The sequence below is a fragment of the Diceros bicornis genome, chromosome 21, assembly GCF_020826845.1.
Source record: "Diceros bicornis minor isolate mBicDic1 chromosome 21, mDicBic1.mat.cur, whole genome shotgun sequence".
NCBI classification, from domain to species: Eukaryota; Metazoa; Chordata; class Mammalia; order Perissodactyla; family Rhinocerotidae; genus Diceros; species Diceros bicornis.
The window spans coordinates 29,308,806-29,333,234 of NC_080760.1; the positions used below are offsets into that span (position 1 = coordinate 29,308,806).

Below are 24,429 nucleotides of genomic sequence, written 5' to 3' on the forward strand. Positions count from 1 at the left end.
GCAGATGAAAGGACAGGCGAGCGGAGAAAGATAATGACAAGTAAAGAAAAGGATAAGATCTCAGGTGGTAGGGATCACTATCATGAAAAATTTTTAAAAAGAAAAAAAATTCCTGAGCAATGCTCTAGCTAAGAGAAAAGAGTGAAAACATTTCAAGAAGGAAAAAGTCATTAACATTTATGAGAGCTGCAAAAGATCAAGAATTAGAAGGCCTGAAAAGAAAAGAAAAAGGAATTTATGGATGACCTTATCAAGAACTCTAGAAAAACTTCCTTTGCTCCTTCTTCTGGAAATATAACTCTTTTTCTTTTGGTAAATTCATTATGGCTTGTCCAGATGGGGATTGTCCTGATCAAGCTACAACAGCAGTGGACACTTCTTCTAGATCTGGTCAAAATATCATATCACTCTGGCCGAGTAATGGATTTCGAGATGGACTCCATTCAAAACTGTGGCAATCATACTCCTGAACAGTGCTTTCTACTCTGGTAGAGAAAAAACTCTTTCTACCAGAATTACTCCGTTGGAAGGGTATGAACCCAGGAATGCTGGCAGCAATTTTCCCTATTGTAGTGGGTTGAATAGTGTACCCCCAAAATTCGTGTTCATCAGGAACCTCAGAATATGAGATTATTTGGAAATAGGATCTTTGAAGATGTAATTAATTGGCAATCTTGAGGTGAAATAATCCTGAAATAATCTCTAAATCCAATGACTGGTGTCTTTATAAGAAAAGTAGAGGATATACACAGATACATAAGACAGAAGGCCAAATGAGGATGGAGGTAGAAATTGGAGTGAGGCAGCTATGTCCCAAGGAATGCCAAGGATAGCCAGAAGCCAAGAGGTAAGGAATGCTTCTTCCCAGAGCCTTCAGAGGACACAAGCATGGCCCTGATGACACACTGATTTTGGACTTGCGGCCTCCATAACTGTGAGAGAAGAGATTTCTGTTCTTTTTTGCCATTAGCTTCTGGTACTTTGGTATGGCAGCCCTAGGAAACTAATACACCTACCATAAATAGAGAACTAGAAGAAGAAATAAAGGCAAGAAGAAAAAAGGGAGCATGGAAAAGAAGCTAGAAAAAAACCTGAATAATATTTCTGTGCCTCTGGTCCAGAAGTATCTACGTCACTCCTACCCTTGGACTTGGCCAACAAATTTCCCTTGTTCCTAAGCTAATTTGAATTGATTTTTTTGTCTGTTGTATCTGAGGAAGTCTGAAATAGTACATCTTCTGTTAAAAGCTTTTGTAGAGAAAACTTACCTTCACACACAGGAACTTTTCCAGTCCAAGTGTTATCAGATCTACACACTCTATGTTCTGTTCCACCTGCTAAGAAGAAGCCAGGCTGGCAGGTATAAATTAGTGTATACCCATGGGATGGAAGGTCCATTCCTACTACATTTGCATGAGCAGGAGTTTCCGGTTGTTTACAGCTATGGGCTATATTAAGAAAAGAGAAGAATTTTCATTTTTTATAGACATATTAAGAAAATTTTGAGTTCGAAGTCATGAAATATTTTTGGAGGTATGTTAATGCCTTTACATAAACATGCCTTTAAGTAGTTATTCTAATGAATCAAGGAAAATGCATCAATGTAAATATAAATATTGATTTCATAGAAGACTAGCATTTCCTAAACAATCATCTGTGGAACACTGGTAGATGTTAACAGGTAAACTGAGGGGGAAAAAAGACTTACTATGAATAATTAAGCTCATAAGCATGTACTATGTCACCATTTTAGAGAGTCAAAATATATATTAGCATTTTAAAGGATTTAAAAAGTCCCATAGTAAGACACCTTTTAAAGTTTGTCAAACTCAGATTTTCTATACCAGTTTAGGAAATGTTATTTTATGATTCTTTATTTGCTATATTTATTTTAAATTTAAAAACATATTTTCTAAAGTTAAATCCAACCACAGCTCATTATGTTGCTCTGATATATTTTAATAATAATGTAACATTTTATAACTTTACAATTTAATAATTTTTTTACATATAGAATTCTCTGGCCATATTTTCGGTCCATGTGCTAGCAGTATCTTTTCATTCACTTAAATTTTTGCCTCCTTTTCTGCATGTCTCCTCCCACTCCTAATTCTCTACCTTGATTCCACTGTACCTATACTTAATGGCACTTCTTGGTCCTGCCCCCCAGTTCACCTGTTTTGTGTCTTAGAAAGATCATTCCTTTCTCAATCAGATGTAGATACTACAAGGAATTTCCCCCCCCAAACAAAACAGCAAATTTCCCAATAGAGATTTAGAAAGCTTTAAGCAATGGCTAACATTTTTAACACTATGTGAGAAACACTGTGTTACGTGGTTTATACTTAATATAATCTCATTTAATGAAATTTAATCCCCATGGGGGAAATATTGCTAAGGATAAACACAAAGAGTTTGTCTCTGTTACATTCTCAGCACCCACGTTATACACATATTGAAATTCTGAGATGCTTTGCAGTACAGATGCTGTTTAACTTCATTTAAATCATCGTATCCCAAATGTAGGTCATCAAAGAATCTTGGTTTACTATGAAATATCTAGTTACATCCCACACAGCTACTCTAAAGTACACACTCTGAGGAATTATCTTCTAAGGAATTTTGATATATTTAAATACTATAAGCAAACCAGGCATGCGACATGACTTCTCAGTGGAGTCTTCTAGTGTTTTTCAGTAAGCCATGTGACCACAGGGGCTCCCATGTTTATTTGGGTGGCTCTGAACAGTGCTAGACTATAGTCACAAGACTTATTTGAACTTGAGCAAATCCTGAAAGCTAGATAGAATTCTGATGAGTATTTCTACTTCTGCTTACTCCTTATTTTTTCCCCCAAGAAGCTCAGAATTTAAAAAGATACAGGAGAAGATAAAAAGAAGCAGTGGGAGGGAAAGAAGAGATACGTAACTCACCAGCTGAAATTTATTTCTAACTATAAGTCAGAAAAGACTGGTTAGTGTCTTTGGGCTTTGTTCTTATTTAATCTGTACAACAAGTGCTCTTAACTTAGGATCAGTGCATATTTAGAAGCTCTGGGAAATCTTGAAATAGTATTCAAGCTTTTGGACAAGGTGTTCATGCATATTTCCTTTCACGGATGTTTCTAGCTTTCCTCAGATTCTCAGAGAGTTTCACAAGTAACAAGAGATTAAGAGTCACTCCATTGGAGCCTCCTGTATCGCAGAGTACTTCAGATTCATAGGTGCAGATCTATGAATCTAAAAACTAATCATCATCTGAAATTACCAGGTGACCAAACAGAACACAAACACAAGAGCTTTTCAAAAAGAACAAAAGTGTGAGGCCGGCACAGTGGCGCAAGTGGTTAAGTCCATGCGCTCCCCTGTGGCAGCCCGGGGTTTGCTGGTTCAGATCCCAGGTGCGCACCGATGCACCGCTTGGCAAGCCATGCTGTGGCAGTGTCCCATATAAAGTGGAGGAAGATGGGCATGGATGTTAGCCCAGGGCCAGTCTTCCTCAGCAAAAAAAAAGAGGAGGATTGGCAGATGTTAGCTCAGGGCCGATCTTCCTCAAAAAAAAAAAAAAGGAACAAAAGTGTGCCTCATGTCTTCTGGCTTCTTTAGAAAGAATGCTCCCCAGTGAGCATGGGTTATGATATAGTAATAAAGTTATACACATAAATTATATTTTATAATAACCTAAAAAATCAATGTGAGACATCTGTTGTATAAATATAAATTTATTTTCACAGTTGGAAGAAAAAAATCCATATAAATTCTTACCCATGATAAGCATAATTTCTTAACAACAATACTTACGTATGCACTCCGGCTGAATTCCACTCCATGTGAGGTCAGGAAGGCAAGTACGTGTTGTAGACCCTTGGAGAAGGTGCCCTTTTTTGCAATGGAACTGTACAACACTTCCTACCTATAGAGAAAAAACAAAAGTCCCAATGCAACTTTAAATATAGCAACAGATAAAAAAAAATCTTGCACAAGAAAATGTTTTCAAAAGAAATTCTGCACAATAGAAGCTGGAAAGAAAAGAAATTGAAATATGATTTAAAATAAAATTGGAGAAAAAATAAAGAATAAAGAAAAAACTTAGATCTCTTCATGTATGTATCATTCTCAACTATTTGAGTACCCAATGTATTTATACATGCCAAACTTTTTGCCACGATAATTTGAAGAAACTACGTAGGATACCAAAAGGCCAATAAGCTATATATGAATAGCAGATAGACAGACAGATAGATAGGGAGTTAAATAAATATAGATAAATGAAGATGGATATAGAAATATATGGAAATAAAGATAACTAACAACATAAGAGGCAAATGAATATGGAAGACAGTAAAGGCAATATGAGATTAAATGCAAAGGTGTTGACTGAAGGTTGTGGTGGTAACAGAAATATACAATGGAAGAGATGCATTTTGCACTAAGTTTATAAGGATGTGAGATTTAGATAAATATATAGAATGATGTTTCTTAAAGTGTGGTGCCCAGGAACCCCAGAATCACCTAGGAATTTTTTAGAAATGCAAATTTTCAGACCTTATCCCACACCCACTGCGTCAGAAACTCCTAAGGTAGGGACCAGGAATCTGTGGTTTAACAAGCCCTCCAGGTGATTTTAGTGAACACTGAAGTTTAAGAACAACTGATATAAAAGTAGAAAAGATAAGAATATGATGACAAAAGTTATGGATATTAAAATATACATCATATATTTTGAGAAGAAAGATAGTATATTTGATTAGTTGGCATGGATAGTTTCCACAGTGAGCAGGAAAGTGGGAGTAAGTGGGAAGCAATGAGATAGAGTAAAAAAGAAACCAGACCCCAGAATAATATATGCATGGCTTTAACTTTGGATCTGATATTACTTGAATCAGGTATATCTCCTCTTTGAGACTTAACCTCCCATCTATAAATAAAGATGATAATATCATTTGTCTTGAGATTTGTTTTAAGGATTAAATGAAATAGGATATATAATCCAGTCTACACAGGGATGACATATAAGTTTTAAATAAATTCTAGCTATAATTATAAAGTCAGAGTCATGAGTAAGAATCAGTTTCTGAAGGGTCTCAAATGGCAGGCAATGACATTTGAAATCTTTTTTTAGTAAAAATATAAAGTGCAAGCAAAATTTGTGTAGAAAACAACATCTTTGGAAAATTAAACTAGCGATTGAAGGGAGAAATTATTAAACAATAAAAAGAATGATGAATAGAAATTCTAAGAATTATGTCGCTGGCACTGCCATTTTAGATTTGAGAGGATAAAAGCTGGATTAACTTGTGTCAGCAGACTTGGGAGAGAAGTCATTTACTCAAAATACATTACAAGAAAAAATCAACAAGATTTATTAAATGATTAGAAGTGGAGGACAAGAAAAGGGATATCTAGAGTCTGCCACTTCAGCCTTCCCCAGCTACTGAAGTCTGAGAATGCTCAGTAGCTATCTCAGGGCTTATCATGCAGACCCTGTTTTCTACTTTCCTTTTTAGTCCCTACTCCCATCTGCTAAAGCAACTTAAGGCTAAGCCTAATGTGACATAATTTGATACAAAATTCCATTTGGACCTTGAAACTAGCTAAATTCTATGCCTGGTGGCATAGTGGTTGGGTTCTCGTGCTCTGCTTCGGCGGCCCGGGGTTGGTGGGTTCCGATCCTGGACGCAGACCTACACATCACTCATCAAGCTATGCTGTGGTGGCATCCCACATACAAAATAAAGGAAGATTGGCACAGATGTTAGCTCAGAGACAATCCTCCTCAAGCAAAAAGAGGAGAATTGGCAACACATGTTAGCTTAGGCACAATCCTCCTCACACACACAGACAAAAATCACTTTACATTAGTCCCAATTAGCATGTTGTATGCAAATGCATTATAAAATTTTAAAATGTCTAATTAATAAACATCACCTATTATTTTATCTTTAACTCCTTATTCCCTTCTTTTAAATGTTGTACGTCAGTTCCTAAGTCATGAAGTTTAGATAGCTAAACATAGCATAATCAAAATTATGCATAAATTTAGAATATTCTAAATAAATCTATCTTCCCCTTCTGTGATATTTTATAAGAAATGACTCTTGCTTTGCTAGAATTTTCACCACTGTATTTATTTGTGTCTGATTTTTAATATTATATATTTGTTTAAGTGGAGTACCCAGCATGGTTGCTGTCAACTTTCAAATATATATATACATATGTTTAAATATATATATTTGGAAAGTTATTATATATATTTTACAGATATATAATTAAAGTTTCAAAATTTATATGCTTCATCTGTATTTTAAACAGCTATTTTATATTTGTATTTTTTCTATTATGTGTTCATATTAAACACTTTATCCAATAAAAATGAGGTAGCTTCTAATAAAAGACATACACAAATTTAGATTAATAAAATTGAAGTAGAAAGGCAGGATCATAAAAATGAAGGACTAACACATGCTTAAGACGAGATGCAAGGAGTTTTGACTGACGGAGCATCAATTCTCATCCTGAGCTTCCTGGTTTAAGAAAAATTGAATTTTAAGATATCCTATGAGTTTGTATTCAAAAATAATCATAAGATTTTAATTTTAAAATTTGGATTTTATGGTTTTTTCGTTTTAAAATTCATGTCATCTTTCATCATTTGAAGGTAATAAATCACTATGTAACATGTTTACCTCATTCAATGTACTTATGTACTAATTTTGCATATAAACCTGAAATCATACATAATCACGAGGGTTATTTTGGTAGAGTTAAATACCTTAGTGTTAAATATCTTGGAGTTAAACATCTAAGAGTCAGATTAAAAACGTTTCATATCTATAATCATTTTAATGTAACAAGCCCTAAATCCAATGTGTCTTACAAAGCCCAGAGATTAATTTACAGAGTGATACAGCAGTTAGTGAAATATATGTGCCTGGAATTTACTCCATAATTAATCTAGATTTTGTATCAATTATTTTGACAGCTACTCCTTTCACTAGCAATCTATTTTTAGCCCCAAATTGTTCCAACTTACAATATTTTGTATATGAGAAATCACGTTGAGTACTTTTGTGTTTTTTTGTTTTGTTTTTTGTTTTTTCTTTTTTGTGAGGAAGATCAGCCCTGAGCTAACATCCGTGCTAATCCTCTTCTTTTTTTTTTTGCTGAGGAAGACTGGCTCTGAGCTAACATCCATCGCCAATCCTCCTCCTTTTTCTCCCCAAAGCCCCAGTAGATACTTGTATGTCATAGTTGCACATCCTTCTAGTTGCTGTATGTGGGACTCGGCCTCAGCATGGCCAGGGAAGCGGTGCGTCGGTGCACGCCCGGGATCTGAACCTGGGCCAACAGTAGCAGAGCGTGTGCACTTAACCGCTAAGCCACGGGGCCAGCCCTTGTTGAGTGTTTTTAACACTAGAGTTTTCATCACCTCTAGAAACAGGTGATATATTCTCATACGTTAATAATTATATCTATGTCCAAAAAGCTACTATATAAATCTATATACAAAAAGAGAGTGAATGAGTGAACACATTAGAGAAAAAATTAAGAAAATGATTTGAATGCCTCTGTACTTCATAACTTGCCCCTTTTTCTTGTCTCTCCCCGAAGGGGGCTTCCTGACAGCTATGCTTTTACTTAAGAAACTACTGGTCACCTGATCAAACAAGGGGTGAATACAAAAGCTGAGACATTCCAACTCTCTCTCTGGAAATTTGGAACTGAGATTGAGACAATTAATCACTTTCTGTATATGGCTGATGAGTAAATAGAAATGATGCACCTTTGGCCACAGAGCCTATCGGCAGGGACAGAAAACAAAGTAGGTAAGCAGAGAGTAGTGGAAAAGACTGGATACTGCTGTCCAGTTCCTAGATTCTGGGCTTGATGAGTCTCACCTAGATCCCTTCTCCTGGGGTCTCCGACATATCTGCACATGGCTTGTAAAGCCTTTAGGCTTAAGCTAGCTCAAAATAGTTTCTGTTACATGCAAGCAAGAGTTTTTGTCAACTGATCAAGATGCCTTTTCCAGTTACATAAGACCATATTCATTTGGAATCTACCAATAAATTGATATTAGCTAGAATTATATAACTTAATTGTTGGCTCTTTTTTATAATTATATTTTATAATTTTATAATTATAATTTTAAAATTATATTTTATAATTATAAATAATTATTTATAATTAAAATATAATTAATATTGTATATAGATACATAGACACATACCTGCCATATGCATGTAAGAAAGTTGATGTCCCTCATTGAACATGTACATCATTTGTAATTTTAATAGAGATTAATATAATTATACATAATTAGACAATCATATTTGAAATACAGTCTATTCGTATTTATCTAGATAGAATATAATGGTCTAATATATGTTTATTAGCCAAATAATATGAATTCAGGGTTAGGTTAACTTTGTGATAACATTTTTCAATGATTATAATAGAATTCTTAAAATGCAGTTAATGATTCTATCCATTTCATTGGATAATTATTTTACACTCAATCTTACTCATTTCCATTCCCATTATCTAAAGGGTATTTACTAGAAAGGATTCAGATTCCTCAGAAAATCACCGGATTTAGTGCACAGACACTAACATCAAAATTCTGTATTCTGTCAGGATATTTGTCACTGACTTGCTCTGTGATCAAAGCCAAGTCACCTTCTGTTTCTGTTGCTTTATCTCTATGATGAGGACTAATGCCATTTAGCTAGTTGTCCATTTTTAAGGATTTAGATCAATTGATAAAACCTTTTATGGTGATACAAATCTAAAGTTTTCTGAAAACACCAATGTAAGAGAGACTGAGACACTTTTTTACACTTTTGTATTATCTAGACGAGTCTGAGGCAAACTGGAAAAATTGGAAACGCTATCAAATCAGTGTTCATACTGTGCCTGAACTGTAGATAAATGGAAACTATTTTTAGCAACAAAATATGGCACCTTTGATGAGTACTTCCTTTAAAAATGGATGTTCTTCAGGTTCACACTGAATTTCACACAAAAGAGCACAATTTAGAAGACCCTGCAACACAAGGCAATTGGGTAATGTGTAAATTAGCTATTTCCTTTTGGAATCAGCATGCACTTTGGCTCCTTAGGCCTCCGTAATGAAAAACTTGCTGAATCTCTATATAAAATTGAAATTGGAAAAGGAAAAAATAAGAAAGACAGTCACACACGACTGGGCATGCTAAAAAATTCTAATATAACAATCCAACTATGTGCTATAAAATAAAAGCTTATGGTTAAATTATTTTTTAGAAATTTCCTACATTAACGACAATGTTTAAAAAATATTTTAGCATTACATACACAATATAAGACAAAAATATTTTAGTCTTCTTGCCTTACTGAATGACCACATTTTTGTATATTTGCTAACTCTTTGTCTCAGAAGTCTCTCCCTTCACCTCTTTCGTCTTTTCTTTTCCTCACTGTCCCCACATCTTTCTGCAGAGCTTACTCATTTATTCCCTCACTTACTCTTACTTACTCTCTCTTACATACTAACTACTGCTTATGGCTTTTCCTATGTTCACGGCTATCTCTCAGTGTTTTTTTATTTTATCCTCAGGGTCAGTTAGGCTATTTTCTTGAAGTATATTTTTCTTCTCCTAATTTCCTTTTACTTCCACTCTTTTGTTGTCTGTTACCCTTCTCATACATGTTTCTGAATATAGATATAAGATTAACTTTTTTTCTGTTTGTGCCAACAGGATTATATGTGCGTGAACCAAAGAAGCCTTTTGATCTAGTTTTATACCAAATGGAAATATTTACTTAAAGTACCCACTTGAAATCCAAATGTATTGTTCTGAGATCCATGCCGTGGCACTCCTGGATTTTCACATGAGGTACGGGTGGGTTCTAAAATGAAGATGAAAAACATAATGATCCTTTAAAATTTAGAATTATATTTAAATGTATATCTCTCTCTTACAAAACAATTTTGAGTGATCTGGGGCTTAATGAAAGGGCCACAGGTAATAATAAAGAGTATAAATAATATAAAGAGTATCTCTTCCATGGAGAGAAGCCTGCTAATCTTAAAGCAGGAAATTCAGGTAGACTTCATTTTATATGAATTACACAATTCTTGAACTTCGAACCCTTCCAATATAGAAGCACTTGACATCCAACCATCTCTGTGGATAAAAAGTTAAGGAAAAATGAAGAACACACGACAGAGGAATACACGCATAAAACATTTGCTCAACGACTTTGCTAAGTTCTAATCTCAGGTAGGATAATATTACCCTCAAGAAGCAAAGGTTTTTTTCAGAAACAAGATTTAGTTATTTAGATTTTTCACTGATACTTGTAAGAGATTCAGGCATAAAAAAATGGTAGGGCTGGTAGTGTCTGAGTTGGTTAGCTTGAATAACAGGTTATTTGGTTAGTTTACCAAATGTGGCATTTAATTTTAGGATTATAGAAATGTACTTGGAGCCATTTTGAAATCAACATAACTTTTTTACATTTTTGGAGCAAGTTTAATTTCACTTGAATATGCTTTATTAATTATAAAGATCTATACAAATGTTAGTACTTAATGCTGTTAATCCGAAAGCTTTTTTCTTTTTTTACTGATAAACAAGAAAATTATTTCAAGTATTTCTTCTGGAGGTTTTAGATGCTAAAAATAACATCATATGTTTTAATAATATCTACTTTTAGTGCTTTCTAAGTTTTTCTATATTTTATATTTGTTTTTCATATTTATCCAACTATTATAGGATAAAGAAAACCATTAAATGCCACTGCTACCTAGTAATTCCAGAATAACTGAGCATATCAACCTTTAATTGATATTACCTATGCAGTGAGGTGATGAACCACTCCAAGTGCCATCTGCTTGACATATTCTGGTGCTTGATCCCACTAATATAAAAGGAGAATTGCAGCTGAATGAAACTTCTGACTGGTATATAAAGCTTTTGCCCTCTCTTTTTCCTTGGGCAGGTATGCCAGGGTCACCACAAAACTTTGCTGGAAGTGAAAAAAAGACGATTAAAGAAAAGATTTAGGATTTATCAGAGTAAACAGTCTAGGAAAAAATGAAAATAATTGGAATATTACACTAAAGTGACATGCTATCCATATTAATCTACCGCAATGATTTTTTTTAGTTTTTGTCTACATGAATAAATACTGAATGTACAACTCAGCGTTATATTAAAAAAATGTAGTCTGATTCAGATATTTTCTACCTAGTAGACTACCTTAATAACTGTAGATTTTTTTTAAGAATCAAACCACATATTTGTACACACAGATTGCAAATACCATCATAAGAACGTGATTCGAATGACATGTAGAAGTGACATGGATTTATTGCAGACAGGGATTTGGGAATAAAATTAGAGCGTTCAGTTGAAATAAACTGGACATAAATAAGAATAATTTTCCAGCAGGAGAACTAATCTCAAAAGGTCTCTATGTTGAGGAATAATTTTGAAAATAAGAAAAGCTGGCGAACAAAGCAGTTTAGCCTAAAATTTAGAGTCAGAGCAGAAGGAACATAATGATTGGATTACATGAAAAATAGCTACATCAGTAAATACTGATCTTTCATTTAATTTTAATTACGCCTTGAAAGGAGTTTGACAATCTCATATTTGTTCTAGCAAAACTTGAAAATATTCAGTAACAATTGTAATCTCAGTAAAGTAGCTCTAAGACAGTGAAAATGGGAAAATAAAATTTTAAGTACAGAAATTATACTTACGTAAACACTGTGGTACTTCTCCACTCCAGGTACCATTCCCTACACAGGTCAAAACAGCAGGAAAGGATAGTTCATAGCCTGGAGAACAGATGTAGCTAATACTAAAGCCCCAGTCGAAATTTGTTCCTTCCAACCTTCCATTAGAGATCTGGGGAGGAGCTGGGCAGGTAACAGCTGCAATTACATTAAAAGCGATTAGACACAGCTGTTGAAATATCCTGGATGTAAAAAAACATAAATATCATTAGAAGAAGCATATGTGCTAATTTAACCTTTGGAGGACAATATGCTGTGACATGTTTTATTCTCCTGGTAGTATTCCTGAAACATCCCTGGAATTAATCCCTCTAGGATGTGACTATTTCTTGGCAATGTAATGGCTACTGGTTGTCAGAGATTCTCTTCCAAAATAACAGGCTGTCTGACATCTAAGGGAAGGCAAATAGAGGGTGACCTTCTATCCAGTATACTGTAGCTGATAAATTATTGGTTTTATATAAAATTATTTTCCAATGACCTTTAGACAGACTGAAGAGCTGGGTTGTTTGGCTATATATAGTGTTAACATTGTAGCAAGGAATGTGGGAGTAATTCTGTGACATTGTTGAAAACGTAGATCGTGTATCTCATTAAAATATACAAATAGGTTCTATTAACCACTTAGATTCATATGTTAAGACTTAGTGTAGGGTTTTTAATTCATTATTAAATGATTAATTATTAAACATTCATTTTTAAAATTGTTTTAAGTTGTCCTCAAGGAAAGATGGGTTGGATAAGGGACAAAGGGGAAAAGAAGGGTACCAACTACAAAATCTAAAAATGAGGAATGATTGTATTTTGATGACTAGCAACATATATGAATAATTTTTTGGAGTTTTAGAACATTGCCATTATCAGAATCAATTAATGATGTATGAAATAACTTCTAAAATATAAAATGTCTGTTCATATATTTTTATATAGTAACTATATAATTAGAGTGATCTGATTCAGAAACTATGTAATCAAAAAGAAAAAGACATACATTGGAATTATTCTTTTTTGTTAAATTTTGTCAGGGAGATATTAAACTGTCAAATCACAGATGTTTAGAAAGATGCCTGAATGAGAAATCTCCGTTATTAAAAACCAATATTATTATAAAACAATATAAATTGTCTAACATTGCATCTACAATATTCTATAAGTAATCAAAAAATTGGCAAAAAAATTATGAAAATATTTCCAATGAAAAAAATAGCATAAAGTAGCAAATTTATGCCTATGTTGATTAAAAGATTAATTCTAGATTGTGTTCTTTAAAAAAAAACATTTTCCTTTTCTTTAAGAAAAATTGCAGATCTATAATTCAGTCTGACTGTTCTCAAATTATAGAAAGTTTTTCTCCCATCCTTGAATTACTTGACCCAAGTGGATCATCAAATTAAAGTTCTAATTCATTAAGGTTATCTTCTCTTTTAAATTTTCATCAATCATATAAATGATGATGTTGATTACATATCAGAGTACCTGATATTTTTGTTGTTTTGGTTGCATTAAAGTTTATGGTCATTACTCACAACAAGATATAATATTTTTGTTGAAATAATCACTTTTAAATCCTATATATTATTATTTCTATGGCTTAAAAATAAAACTTGCAGCAGTCTTTTTTCAGTACCGGAAAAAAAAGTGAAACAATACAAAAAACACTATTTAAATTTACTTTAAATTTGCATATTAAAAAAGTAAATATGTGGTGGTGATCACTTATAAATACTGAAGAAATCATAATCATACCTCTACAAGTTGGCATTACTCCACTCCATGTGCCATTAGTTGTACAAGTCCTGATTCTGGAACCATTCAATTCCATTATATAGCCTGGCTGGCACATGTAAGAAACATTTTGTCCAACCACATAATCATCTCCATATCTCAGTCCATTGGCTGGTATACCTGGGTCTCCACAACTGATTACTATCAGTATTGGATTAGAAGAGCAGACGGTTAGTGTGGCATGCATTTAATATATAGGAGTAGAAAGCATATGGCATACTTGACATATAAGCAGGAAAAATTAGTTATCATGCTCATTTTTAATCACAAAACATAAGCATATTTAAAGCACATACTGGCAATTCCTGATTATGATCAGGTATGTTATTACAGACTCTATACATATGGTTCAGAAACAGTCATTTAGACTCTGAAAAAGGTAGGTTAATATGCTATTATGTTGTAGGGAACTCTGATGTGGCAACCTCTTTTAACCTGTTTTATATGATCCTAGAGAAGCCATCCTATAAAATCAAGATTTCTAACATAATATTTGAAATCTGTATTCCTATACGTGTCTACTGAAATCTCTAATTTATCAGGCTTGCTGGACTGAAAGCATATTTTCTGCACAGTTTCACTCAACTGGGTATTATAACAGTTTTTAATTAAAACAATGCTATGTGCAAAAAGAATAATTTCTATTGAATAAATGAAAGAATGAATAAACTACTAAATGTGAATTTATCACAAACAGAGCAGGATCCATAATTTGTAGGCCTGGTGCAAAACAAAAACGCCACAGCTAGGGACAGAGAAACCAATTTTTCATTTCCATCAATCCATTGCCAACCCAAGTGAACGAATCACCCCCAAGAAATTGCAACCCCCCACTCTGGAATGCACTTGCTTCTTGAATTGGGGCTGAGTGAAAGGCCTCCGCCAAATGCTTGCTAAATATGCTTTGGTGTTGCCAGCCCAGGACAGGGACAGCTGCTGCCCTACTCTGCCCCAAGACTTTATGAATACGCCCGACTCTGACGTGCCCCATGCTTGCACGCAGGCCCCCACAAGAGGGTGGAGGACACGGTTGAAATGTGAGCCTCCCTCTGCTGACAATGCAATGGACCAGCTGGGCAGAGGGCATCAGTGGCCCCAGAGCAGGGGTGGGAATGGGGAGGTCAGACAGGCCCCGGGGCACCAAGTAGTGGGTAGTAAAAGGCCATAACCCCTCCTAAGAAGACAGGGAGGCAGGGAGGCCAACAGCCATAAGCAGAGGCTCCAAACCCTCAGCACATCCTCCATTGTCCCAGTGGACCTCAGTTACAAAACACAAATTCAAAGATAAAATTATTAAGAATTTTGAGATAGCAATCACAGAGCATTAAACCCTGAGCACAGGACCCTTTGGAGCATGAGGTTCTATCAATTGCACTGGTCCATAAAGCTGGCTCTGATTACATATATAATATTATCATTTATGATGCTACCCAAAAACTTTCAAAAAGACTTAAGACAGCATACAAAATAAAAATAGTTTTAAATATGGCAATTAGGAATAAGGTATAACAGAGATTATACGTAAGCCATAAGCCACAGAAGCACTTGCTGTTTTGAAGCACATGACTTAAGCATGATATAGGCAATGAGTTGTCTATAAGCTTTCTGGTGGCTAAGAGAAAAACACAAACACAGAACGTTACACTTTTCTGGAGAGAAAAAACATGTGGCATACTTGCCTTTTAGTATCTTTTTTTGCCTTTTGAATTTTTTTTTCATAAAGGGGTAAATAATTTCACCAGGTAAATCTGGGTTATACTCTTTCGTTTTTATTTTTAATTAATTCTTCCCCGTATTTTGGAGGTCTAGAGTTAAAGACTAAAAATAGATTAAGGCATGGAAGGACCTTAACAGCACCTAGTTACATTGTGTTTATTAACTCACCATTAAAATTTATGAATGTCAACATTTGTTTCATATTATTCTAATCTGTTGAGGCTAAGAAGTTTTAAGACCATGAATAATGGCATTTAAATTAAAGAACAATATTCATGGCACTCCACCTTCTAATCTTCTGAGCCCTCGAGACAGTCTGCTGATATCACACTCATTGAGTGTTTCTGTCTGACTCCTAATAAGAGTTTTGCATAGAGGATGATTTTTGTTCCTTTAATTATTGATGAGAAAAAGACTTTTTAAATTATACAACTGAGTTGGATAGAAAATCAAATCCTGCTTATGTACCAAGAAAATGTCATTTCTTTTTGCAGTTTCAAAATTTACAGCCATTTAAAAGTGAGGAGAAGTCTTCAATTTATTTTGTTTTATTTTACCCTATGTTACTTTAGATTTTTAACCGAGATTCCAGTTAAGAAGAGAAAAATTAAAGAGAATGCCTACAAATTGTTGTTATTTTCTGGGCAGTGATTTACAGATGAATCAGAATCCTGGCGAGAAAGAACAGCTAACCGGGTCGTGAGGCACCTGAGCTGAGAATCAGCCACCGCCACCGAAAGCGAGGACAGAGGGTGTATTTCACAGAGGCGCTAAGAAAGAGTTCTGCATATCGTAGCGGCGTCATGAATGAAATGCCTGACAACAGTCTCAGAAAGATTTGTTTGGTGGCTTCCTAATGAAGCAAAGGCCAGTCACAGAGGCAGTTTCCAATAGCAACAGTCTTTGTAAACAGCACCTGCTCCACAAGTCAATTCATTCATCACCAGCTTGTTTTCAGCAGCAACAAAAAAAGGCTTTCGGTGTTTCCAGGCAAAACCTTCGACTAGCTCGTTAGGGTTTTACCCTAAAAATCACAGACATCACTGCATGACAACGGGGTCCTGTGGTTATTGCAAGAAAATCTTTTCTGAGGTCACCAAAATCCCTAAGCACACAGTGCACAAGTGTGCACACACACACACAGACACACCCACACACCAATAAACTCCATGAAGATATTTTGTCTCTTTTCTACGCTGCTGTGTTCTCAGAGCCTAGGCTAGTGTATAACTCATCATAAGAGATTAAGCATTTGTTTAAAGGATAAATGAGTGAATGAGTATGTAAGGAATGATTAAATAGTCAGCTCAGATTCCGAAAAACACATAAATTGCTTTAAAGTTTGAATTTGTTTTTGTGGGAGTTTTTCTCATTAGCTTCTATCATGTAATTGATGCCCATTGGGCAATCATTTATGATAAATCTAAGTATATAACCTCTGTGCTGAAAATAAAACATAACTGTGGTAATTCTAGTCTATGCCACTTCAAAACTACTTTCTCTTCCAACTTCTTAAACGAGCACTATAAATATGCATTTTTAAATAAAATAGGATTACATTACCCACACTTTAATAACAGAATTCATCTTTTTACTCAATATCTAATGGACATTTTTGCATGTTTATAAACATAGATCCATGTAGCATTTTTAATGACATAATGTTCCCTTACATGGATATACATGCAATATAATTCACGTAACCAAACCTCTGCGGACAGATGTTTGAGCTATCCCGTTGTTTTCCTATTAAAGACAATCCAGCAATGGACGTGCTTGCCCCAGCATCATTACACATATGCTTTGCAGGTTCTAAGGCCAGAACAGAATTTTACTACAGCAGAATGAACTTCCAGAAAGGTGGTCAAACCATTTCCCTGATACCTCTTCTGATTTTACATAATCTCCCAATTCAAACGTTAGTTTGCTTTTCAGACTTCAGTAAGGTAGATTTTCTCAGCCTTAACCTTGGCACTATTGACATTTGGGACCAACTAATTCTTGATTGTGGGGGCTGCTTTATCCATTGAGAATGTTTAGCATTGACCTCTGCCTGGTAGATACTGATAGCACACTCCACTCACCTGCACTGTGACAGCCAAAAATATCTCCAGACCCGGCCAAATGTCCCCTGGGAAACATCGCCCCGGTTTGAGAACCACGGCACTGAGGGATAGCTCTCTCTCCGTAAGGAGATATATATGACATTTTAGCTTCACTTCACCCAGTTTCCTGCTGGGATAGTCCCCAGCTTTCTCTTGTGTGAGACTAGCCCCACCTCCCTGACCTATCCTCCACCAAAAAAAAAGAAAATCTCTGAGAGTTCTCAGGTTGGTAACAAAGACCCAGTAAGGACCGTTTTGGTCCTGGTTATTTGGAACAAAAGCCTTGGATTCATTTATCACTGAATCTGATTGAGTATGCTGTCCCTGGCCCAAATGACAAGATCTGCCAGATGTAGGGCATTGCTCAATTTGGAAGAAGTCCTGGTAGGTTAAAAAAAAAATCCAGGAAACAAATAAACATATTTCTTTTTAGGCTTGAAAGCTAATCCTTACTCCACTTGACAAGCTCTGTCCTGGCACAGATTATATCTTCTTCCCAAACCATTAAGTGCACTCTGCACTCTAGGTACCAGAGGGGGCTCTGTCTGTTAGACATCAAAAGGGAAGGACCCAACACTATTAAAATCCCAAGGGGTTTTTGTGCTGCCAAAACAAACAAACCTGTGTTTTTGAATGAGTATTTATGTGTGGTTAATTTTCAGATCTTTTCTCTCAGTCTGAACATCACAGAAAAGAACTTCACCAAATTTTATAATTCGAGTACTGTTATGAGCTTCCCGGTAGTAGGGCAAAGATCTTTTCCTTCCAGTTTGTTTTAGTTCCATGGATGTTTCTTAACGTTTCTAATTTCTCTGCCAAAGTGTGCATGATGTCTAAATGCATGACCTTGATTTTATGATATATTCTTTTACCTACCCATGAGAAAACTAGTTATTTTGGGGAAGATTCACACTCTAGCACTCTCAGTGAGTTCCATGAGGACCTGTACAGAGTTGCAGAAGAATGGGTATAGAAAAGAGGGAAGAGTTCCTGTTTGTGAGGCATACTTTTAGAGAAAGATTAATTAAATGGGCAATTTCTCAACTCATTCGTAATCTGAAGCTGGTTGAATATTAGCAGATAGACTTCATGTGAGGAAAATTTTACCCTTTTACCAACATCTCTACAATGGCTAGATATGAGGGGGGATGGGAAGGGCATTACCATTATTATTAAATTATGTTTATTTCAAAAATGTTTCCTGAAATCATTAAAATGGACAAGGCAAATCATAGCTGTCACATCTACACATGTGATTGGACTGGGGTTTTTAAAGAACAGAAAAAGAGTGTGTGTGTGTGTGTGTGTTGTTGCTAGGCAATCAAGCAAATGAAAGGTATATTTGCAAATTAACCTGGTGGGAAATTCTCAAAGAGCAAAAATGCTTGGAATATCAAAGCTACTTCACTGGCCTATGAAATATTAGAAACCAGAGACTTTACTTACTGAACTTTTTATTCTCAGTTTCTGGCAAGGTGCCCAAAGATACTAGATTTTTGTGTAAATTATTTTTTATTAACTGAATCCGTAAGTAGTCCAATTACATTATATACCCACACTTCTCTATTTCATTTTTTTTAAATTTTTTGTTTATTGCAGTAATATTGGTTTATAACATTGTATAAACTTCAGGTGTACATCATTATACTTCTATTTCTGCATAGATTACATCATGTTCACCACCCAAATACTAATTACAACGCATCACCACATGCATGTGCCAAATTATCCCTTTCGCCCTCCTCCCTCCCCCCTTACCCTCTGGTAACCACCAAGCCAATCTCTGTCTCTATGTGTTTGTTTATTGTTGTTATTATCTACTACTTAATGAAGGAAATCATACGGTATTTGACCTTCTCCCTCTGACTTATTTCACTTTGCATAATACCCTCAATGTCCATCCATGTTGTCACAAATGGCTGGATTTCATCGTTTCTTATGGCTGAGTAGTATTCCCTTGTGTATATATACCATATCTTCTTTATCCATTCGTCCCTTGATGGGCACTTAGGTTGCTTCCAAGTCTTGGATATTGTGAATAACGCTGCAATGAACACAGGGGTGCATGTATCTTTACGCATTGGTGTTTTCAAATTCTTTGAATAAATACCCAGCAGTGGAATAGCTGGATCATATGGTAGTTCTATCTTTGATTTTTTGAGGAATCTCCATACTGTCCTCTATTTCATTTTAACTGTATTTTTAGATAAAAAAATATATTGCTATAAGTTAAAAATAAAATTATATTCTAAAATTTGGATTACTTCTCTGATTTTCACTATGTGGGAGGAACTAGTGGCCTGAGGATAACTAGCCCAGGGAAAAACACAAAAGTGACCAAATTTTTATTTTAAAAAAGTAGAAAAATATCCAAATAGAATTCACTTCTTTCTATTTTACTTTCACTACACCATTGTAAATGGATAATTTATTCAACTATATTTCAAGGGCTTTATTAATTTCCTCAAGGGTCTTTATTAATTTTTTCATATTCAAATCATCCTATATTGAAGCATCTATCATATCATCAATCTTGTTGCTTCCTCTCTTTCAACTGATATTGTCCTAATTCTAGCAGATCCCCTTTGTCAATGATTATGAATGTGATTCAACAGTACCCCAGTTCATTTCCTTTGCTTCATCATATTAAAATATTTCATCTCTTGAAAGATTTGCAGATTTATTACTGACATATATTTGCACTATATATTTGGACATTCATCTTGAGACAAACAACAAAATTATTGACAATATATATAGAGGAAAAATTATTGATAAGATATATAGAGGAAATTATGCTAAGCAGAAAGGATTGTTGAGCAAAAACAAATTTTACACGTGGTCAGCTCATTAAGAAATGATATAACTTTGCAGAACTCAAATTCGTAAATGCAGAGAAATTGGAAAAGTTTGGAGAGGAACAGGCTATAACTTAACGAAACATTTCCATATGCATTATAAGCAAGGTCCTATGTTTATATCACATCAAATATACTTGACCATTGAATGAAGTTAGAAAATAAAGCAAGAAAACAAAAACGAGCTAAAATGCAAAGGAGAGAATGAAATGAACTCAAGAACATTGCTCCTTGAGTCAAACAGACTTGGGTTAAATTCACAGATACTACATATACTAGTTGTGTCACCACAGGAAAGTGTGTTTTCTCTGCAAGTTACCATTTCTTCTAATGTGAAATAGAGAAGATAATAGTATATACTTCATAATTTTTTTAGAAATAAGTGAGAGAATTTGTGTAAAGCACTTAGCACAAATGCTAACAAATGATAAACACTCAATGACAGATATTATTCTTTATGAGTAAAAATAGTAACAATTTGAATGGAAAGAAAAAAAGGAAAGTTTAGTTCGGTTTTCCAAAAATTGCGATCAGGGCTTTGGTTTGGAAATGTAACTCAGGTACTTTAAATTTTTTCATACCTAATTTAATTCATTTCAAATTCACATTTAGGTCCTTGCACCCACACACTAGAAAAAAGAGCACCTACAAAAGGCAGTTATATTAAATCAAAATTTACTAAAAATATTTTTTACTTGAATTTAACCTTTCTGGTATGTATAAGAAATAATTAAACTGAATGGGAAATTCCATCCATTTATGTGACAGAAATAACTGTTTAGCGGTGAGCTCTGCCAGTAGTCAGTAAGTCATTAAGTGATTTGGTGCCTCAGTTTCCTGATCTATACATATGAGCTTATGACACAATCCCTTTCAGCTCCAAAATTAAACGATTCTATCAATCATATATTTAAATTAACTTCTATTGCAAATTAATGAGAAGAAATTTGAAACATTTGTGCTAATTCAATTTGATCACCACATATAAGCATTGTCAGTATGTTAGATTCTTTAATTACAGAAGTTTAGTCTATTTTAATTTCCACTGAATCTTCTCTCTGCGCTTCTTTTTTGGGAATATTTTTGTTTTTACTTTTGGTTTGGATTCCTGTTGGAGTGTTAGTACTTTTATGCCTGTGAAGTAAGTCAAGTGTTACAAATGCTCAGCTTTTGGTTTACTAGCAATTCATCATGTAAAAACTAATGCTTGAAATACCTTACTCAACACAATATTTCTCCTTGAAGAACTGACATAGTGTCTTTCTTTATATTTTTGCTATGTCGTTTGTAAACAGTCTGTCTTGAATTGAGTGATTTTTAATTTGATTTAAAATTCCTAAGGAAGAGGCCGGCCCGGTGGCGCAAGCGGTTAAGTGCACGCGCTCCACTGCCACAGCCTGGGGTTCGCAAGTTCGTGATCCCGGGTGCGCACCGATGCACCGCTTGTCAAGCCATGCTGTGGCGGCATCCCATATAAAGTGGAGGAAGATGGGCATGGATGTTAGCCCAGGGCCAGTCTTCCTCAAGAAAAACGGGGAGGATTGGCAGATGTTAGCTCAGGGCAGATCTTCCTCACACACACACAAAAAAATTTCCTAAGGAAAAATGAAGATGATTCAATAAAAAAAATTAATGTATTTTCAATCTCAAGAATTGGGGTATGTTTATTTGTTTATCTTTACTAAAATTGGAAAACATCTTAAATAAAAGACAGGTATTTATACATGATTAAATGAAATCATTTTTCATTGTGGAAATGGAAGGACATGTTACTCAGCAGATTTCTTTTACTCTGAATATACCCATTATTTCCGTCTTTTCAATAACTATATATTGAAAACATACTATCTACTAGAAACTATGTGCTACGTTATCTATAAAATTATAAGCCCTCTCTGCAAGCATTTTAAAATGGAGTGGAATGGTAAGTCTTGTATACTAAGAGCTAAAATAAAATTCATATGAGATTTTTGAGTCAGTCAACAACTATTCATTGAGTCACTCTTACGTATTAGGTATTGTGCTCTACACTAGAGGGTGACTGAGATAAACAGACCTGGTTACTGTTGCCTATGAAGTTTACCATTTAGCAGTATACATAATTTCCATAAAAGAGTTATACAGTATAGAGAGATCACTTTCTGCTAAAAGGCATGAGGAAGAAGTGTCCTGGCAAGGCTTTTGACAAATGTGTCATTTCAGCTGATACTTAAAAGGTACCAAGTAAGAGTTCTAAAAGCTCGTATAGGGTAGTGTAGTATGGAAACAGTAAAGCATATTTGTTAATTGATGGATTGTTCAGTATTGCAAAAGTGAGACATTTTCAAAATAAGTAGGAGAAACAGGGAAGAATTTAATTTCCATTTGAAACAACCAGAAAAAAGAAGGATGAAATATGACAAAAAAAAAAAACACACAACAGGTTTCATTAGGCAGCAAAGCACAGTGATCCTTGAGTAACAGAAAACAAATTAGATGAGTCCTATGATCACCCCATCTTACTGCCTTAAGAGAGTTTCCAGGCTGTGGCACAGGGAGGAAGACCCCATGCAGAGCCCAGTTGGCTCCCTGAGTTGAAAAGATGGATCTGAGAGTCAGGAGAGAATAAAGTAAATTGAATTTGAGAGACAAGAGTACCAGGGAGGACAGGGACAGAGGCAGATCTCTGGAGATCTAGCGAGAAAACTCCATGAGTATCCAGCGGAATATGGATCAGCCTATGAGGAAACTGCTCAATGTGGGGTAAAGAACTACCCAAAAGATTAGACGTAACAGTACCTGGTGCTGACACAGGGCCAAGAATATTACTTTTACTGATTCCAATGAACAACTGGAAAATGTTTGACTATTGTAGATTTGCCTAATATGTTATATTTAGTGCCTATTTCAACAGCCTCCTAGCCATAGTTTGCCTTCACCTTTGAAGAGACACAACACACACAGGATATCGCAACAGCCCTGTCATCACACACAATTTTTGCAGGCAAGATATTAACTACAACCAACTTTCTCCAGGATCATGATACGACATGACAATACTTTGATGCCATCCTCTTTTGAGTAGATTCATTTGAGCCATTCATTCAGGAAATACAAATATTCACAAAAGAGTTAAAGAAAAAAAAAAGGAAGGAGCTGGTTCATTGGCATGCACATTGCACAAGGCCTATCTTCTCAGTTAAATTTCTGGGAATTATTTAGATTAGCTGAGGGCCGTGCCACCACTGACACTGTCAGGAACAACCATTGACCTTCTCAGCACCACAATGTTAAAATAAGCCCAATACCTTTTTGGGTCCTGGAAACAACAGGTTCCTCATTTACAAATTTTACTTAAGCTCATTTATGTCATTATTCACAAATTGGCCCACTTTTAAGGAGGCTCCCTATAGCAAAAGTATCTATAATGTGTCCAAATTGCAATACACAAGGCACTCCCTCCCATTAGTCTTCCCAGAGTCTCTTTCACTATGGAAGCTTCAGCAATGTCTCATGACTGCTACAGTCTCTGAACACATCCTGAACAGCTCTCCTCTTTAAAACTTTCATGATTTACATGTCACTGCAGTTCTTGTTAATAAATATAAGCAACCATAATTTTCCAATGGATGTATTATTGTTGGTTAAATAAATTCTATTTTATTCTATACAAAGGCATTAATTCATATATAGAAATTTGAAATAAATTTTAAAAAATTCTTCAAGTAATTTCATTGTAATGCAGAATCTCTCTCTTTTATTTATTTATTTATTTTTTGTGAGGAAGATTAGCCCTGCGCTAACATCTGATGCCAATCCTCTGCTTTTTGCTGAGGAAGATTGGCCTTGGGCTAACATCCGTGCCCATCTTCCCCTACTTTGTATGAGACACCATCACAGCATGGCCTGACAAGCGGTGCATTGGTGCGCGTCCGGGATCCGAACCTGCGAACCCCGGGCCACCGAAGTGGAGTGTGAGTACTTAACTGCTACGCCACCATGCTAGCCTCTAAAATGTCATATATTTTTAACATATCAAGAGAGCAAATCAGCTACCGGGACTTCCTATAATAGTGCGAGAACCCATAAATAATCAGTATGCTTTTTTAAAAACTAAGTCGAGGGGCCAGCCCAGTGGTGTAGTGGTTCAGTTCACATGCTCTGCTTTGGTATCCTGGAGTTCGGAGGTTCAGATCCAG

General features: G+C 35.1%; 1 protein-coding gene across 3 annotated transcripts in view; it reads right to left on the reverse strand.

The window, feature by feature from the left end:
* The window catches only part of CSMD3 (CUB and Sushi multiple domains 3), a 1,210,091-nt gene that overhangs the window by 19,387 nt on the left and 1,166,275 nt on the right, over positions 1-24,429 (reverse strand). For all 3 annotated transcript variants that reach the window (XM_058564813.1, XM_058564812.1, XM_058564811.1), the window contains 6 exons: positions 13,534-13,713; positions 11,752-11,925; positions 10,839-11,012; positions 9,817-9,890; positions 3,801-3,912; positions 1,269-1,448 (listed from right to left, as the gene is read on the reverse strand). In XM_058564813.1, coding sequence (XP_058420796.1) covers positions 1,269-1,448; positions 3,801-3,912; positions 9,817-9,890; positions 10,839-11,012; positions 11,752-11,925; positions 13,534-13,713 — 894 coding nt within the window. The remainder of the gene's footprint in view (positions 1-1,268; positions 1,449-3,800; positions 3,913-9,816; positions 9,891-10,838; positions 11,013-11,751; positions 11,926-13,533; positions 13,714-24,429) is intronic.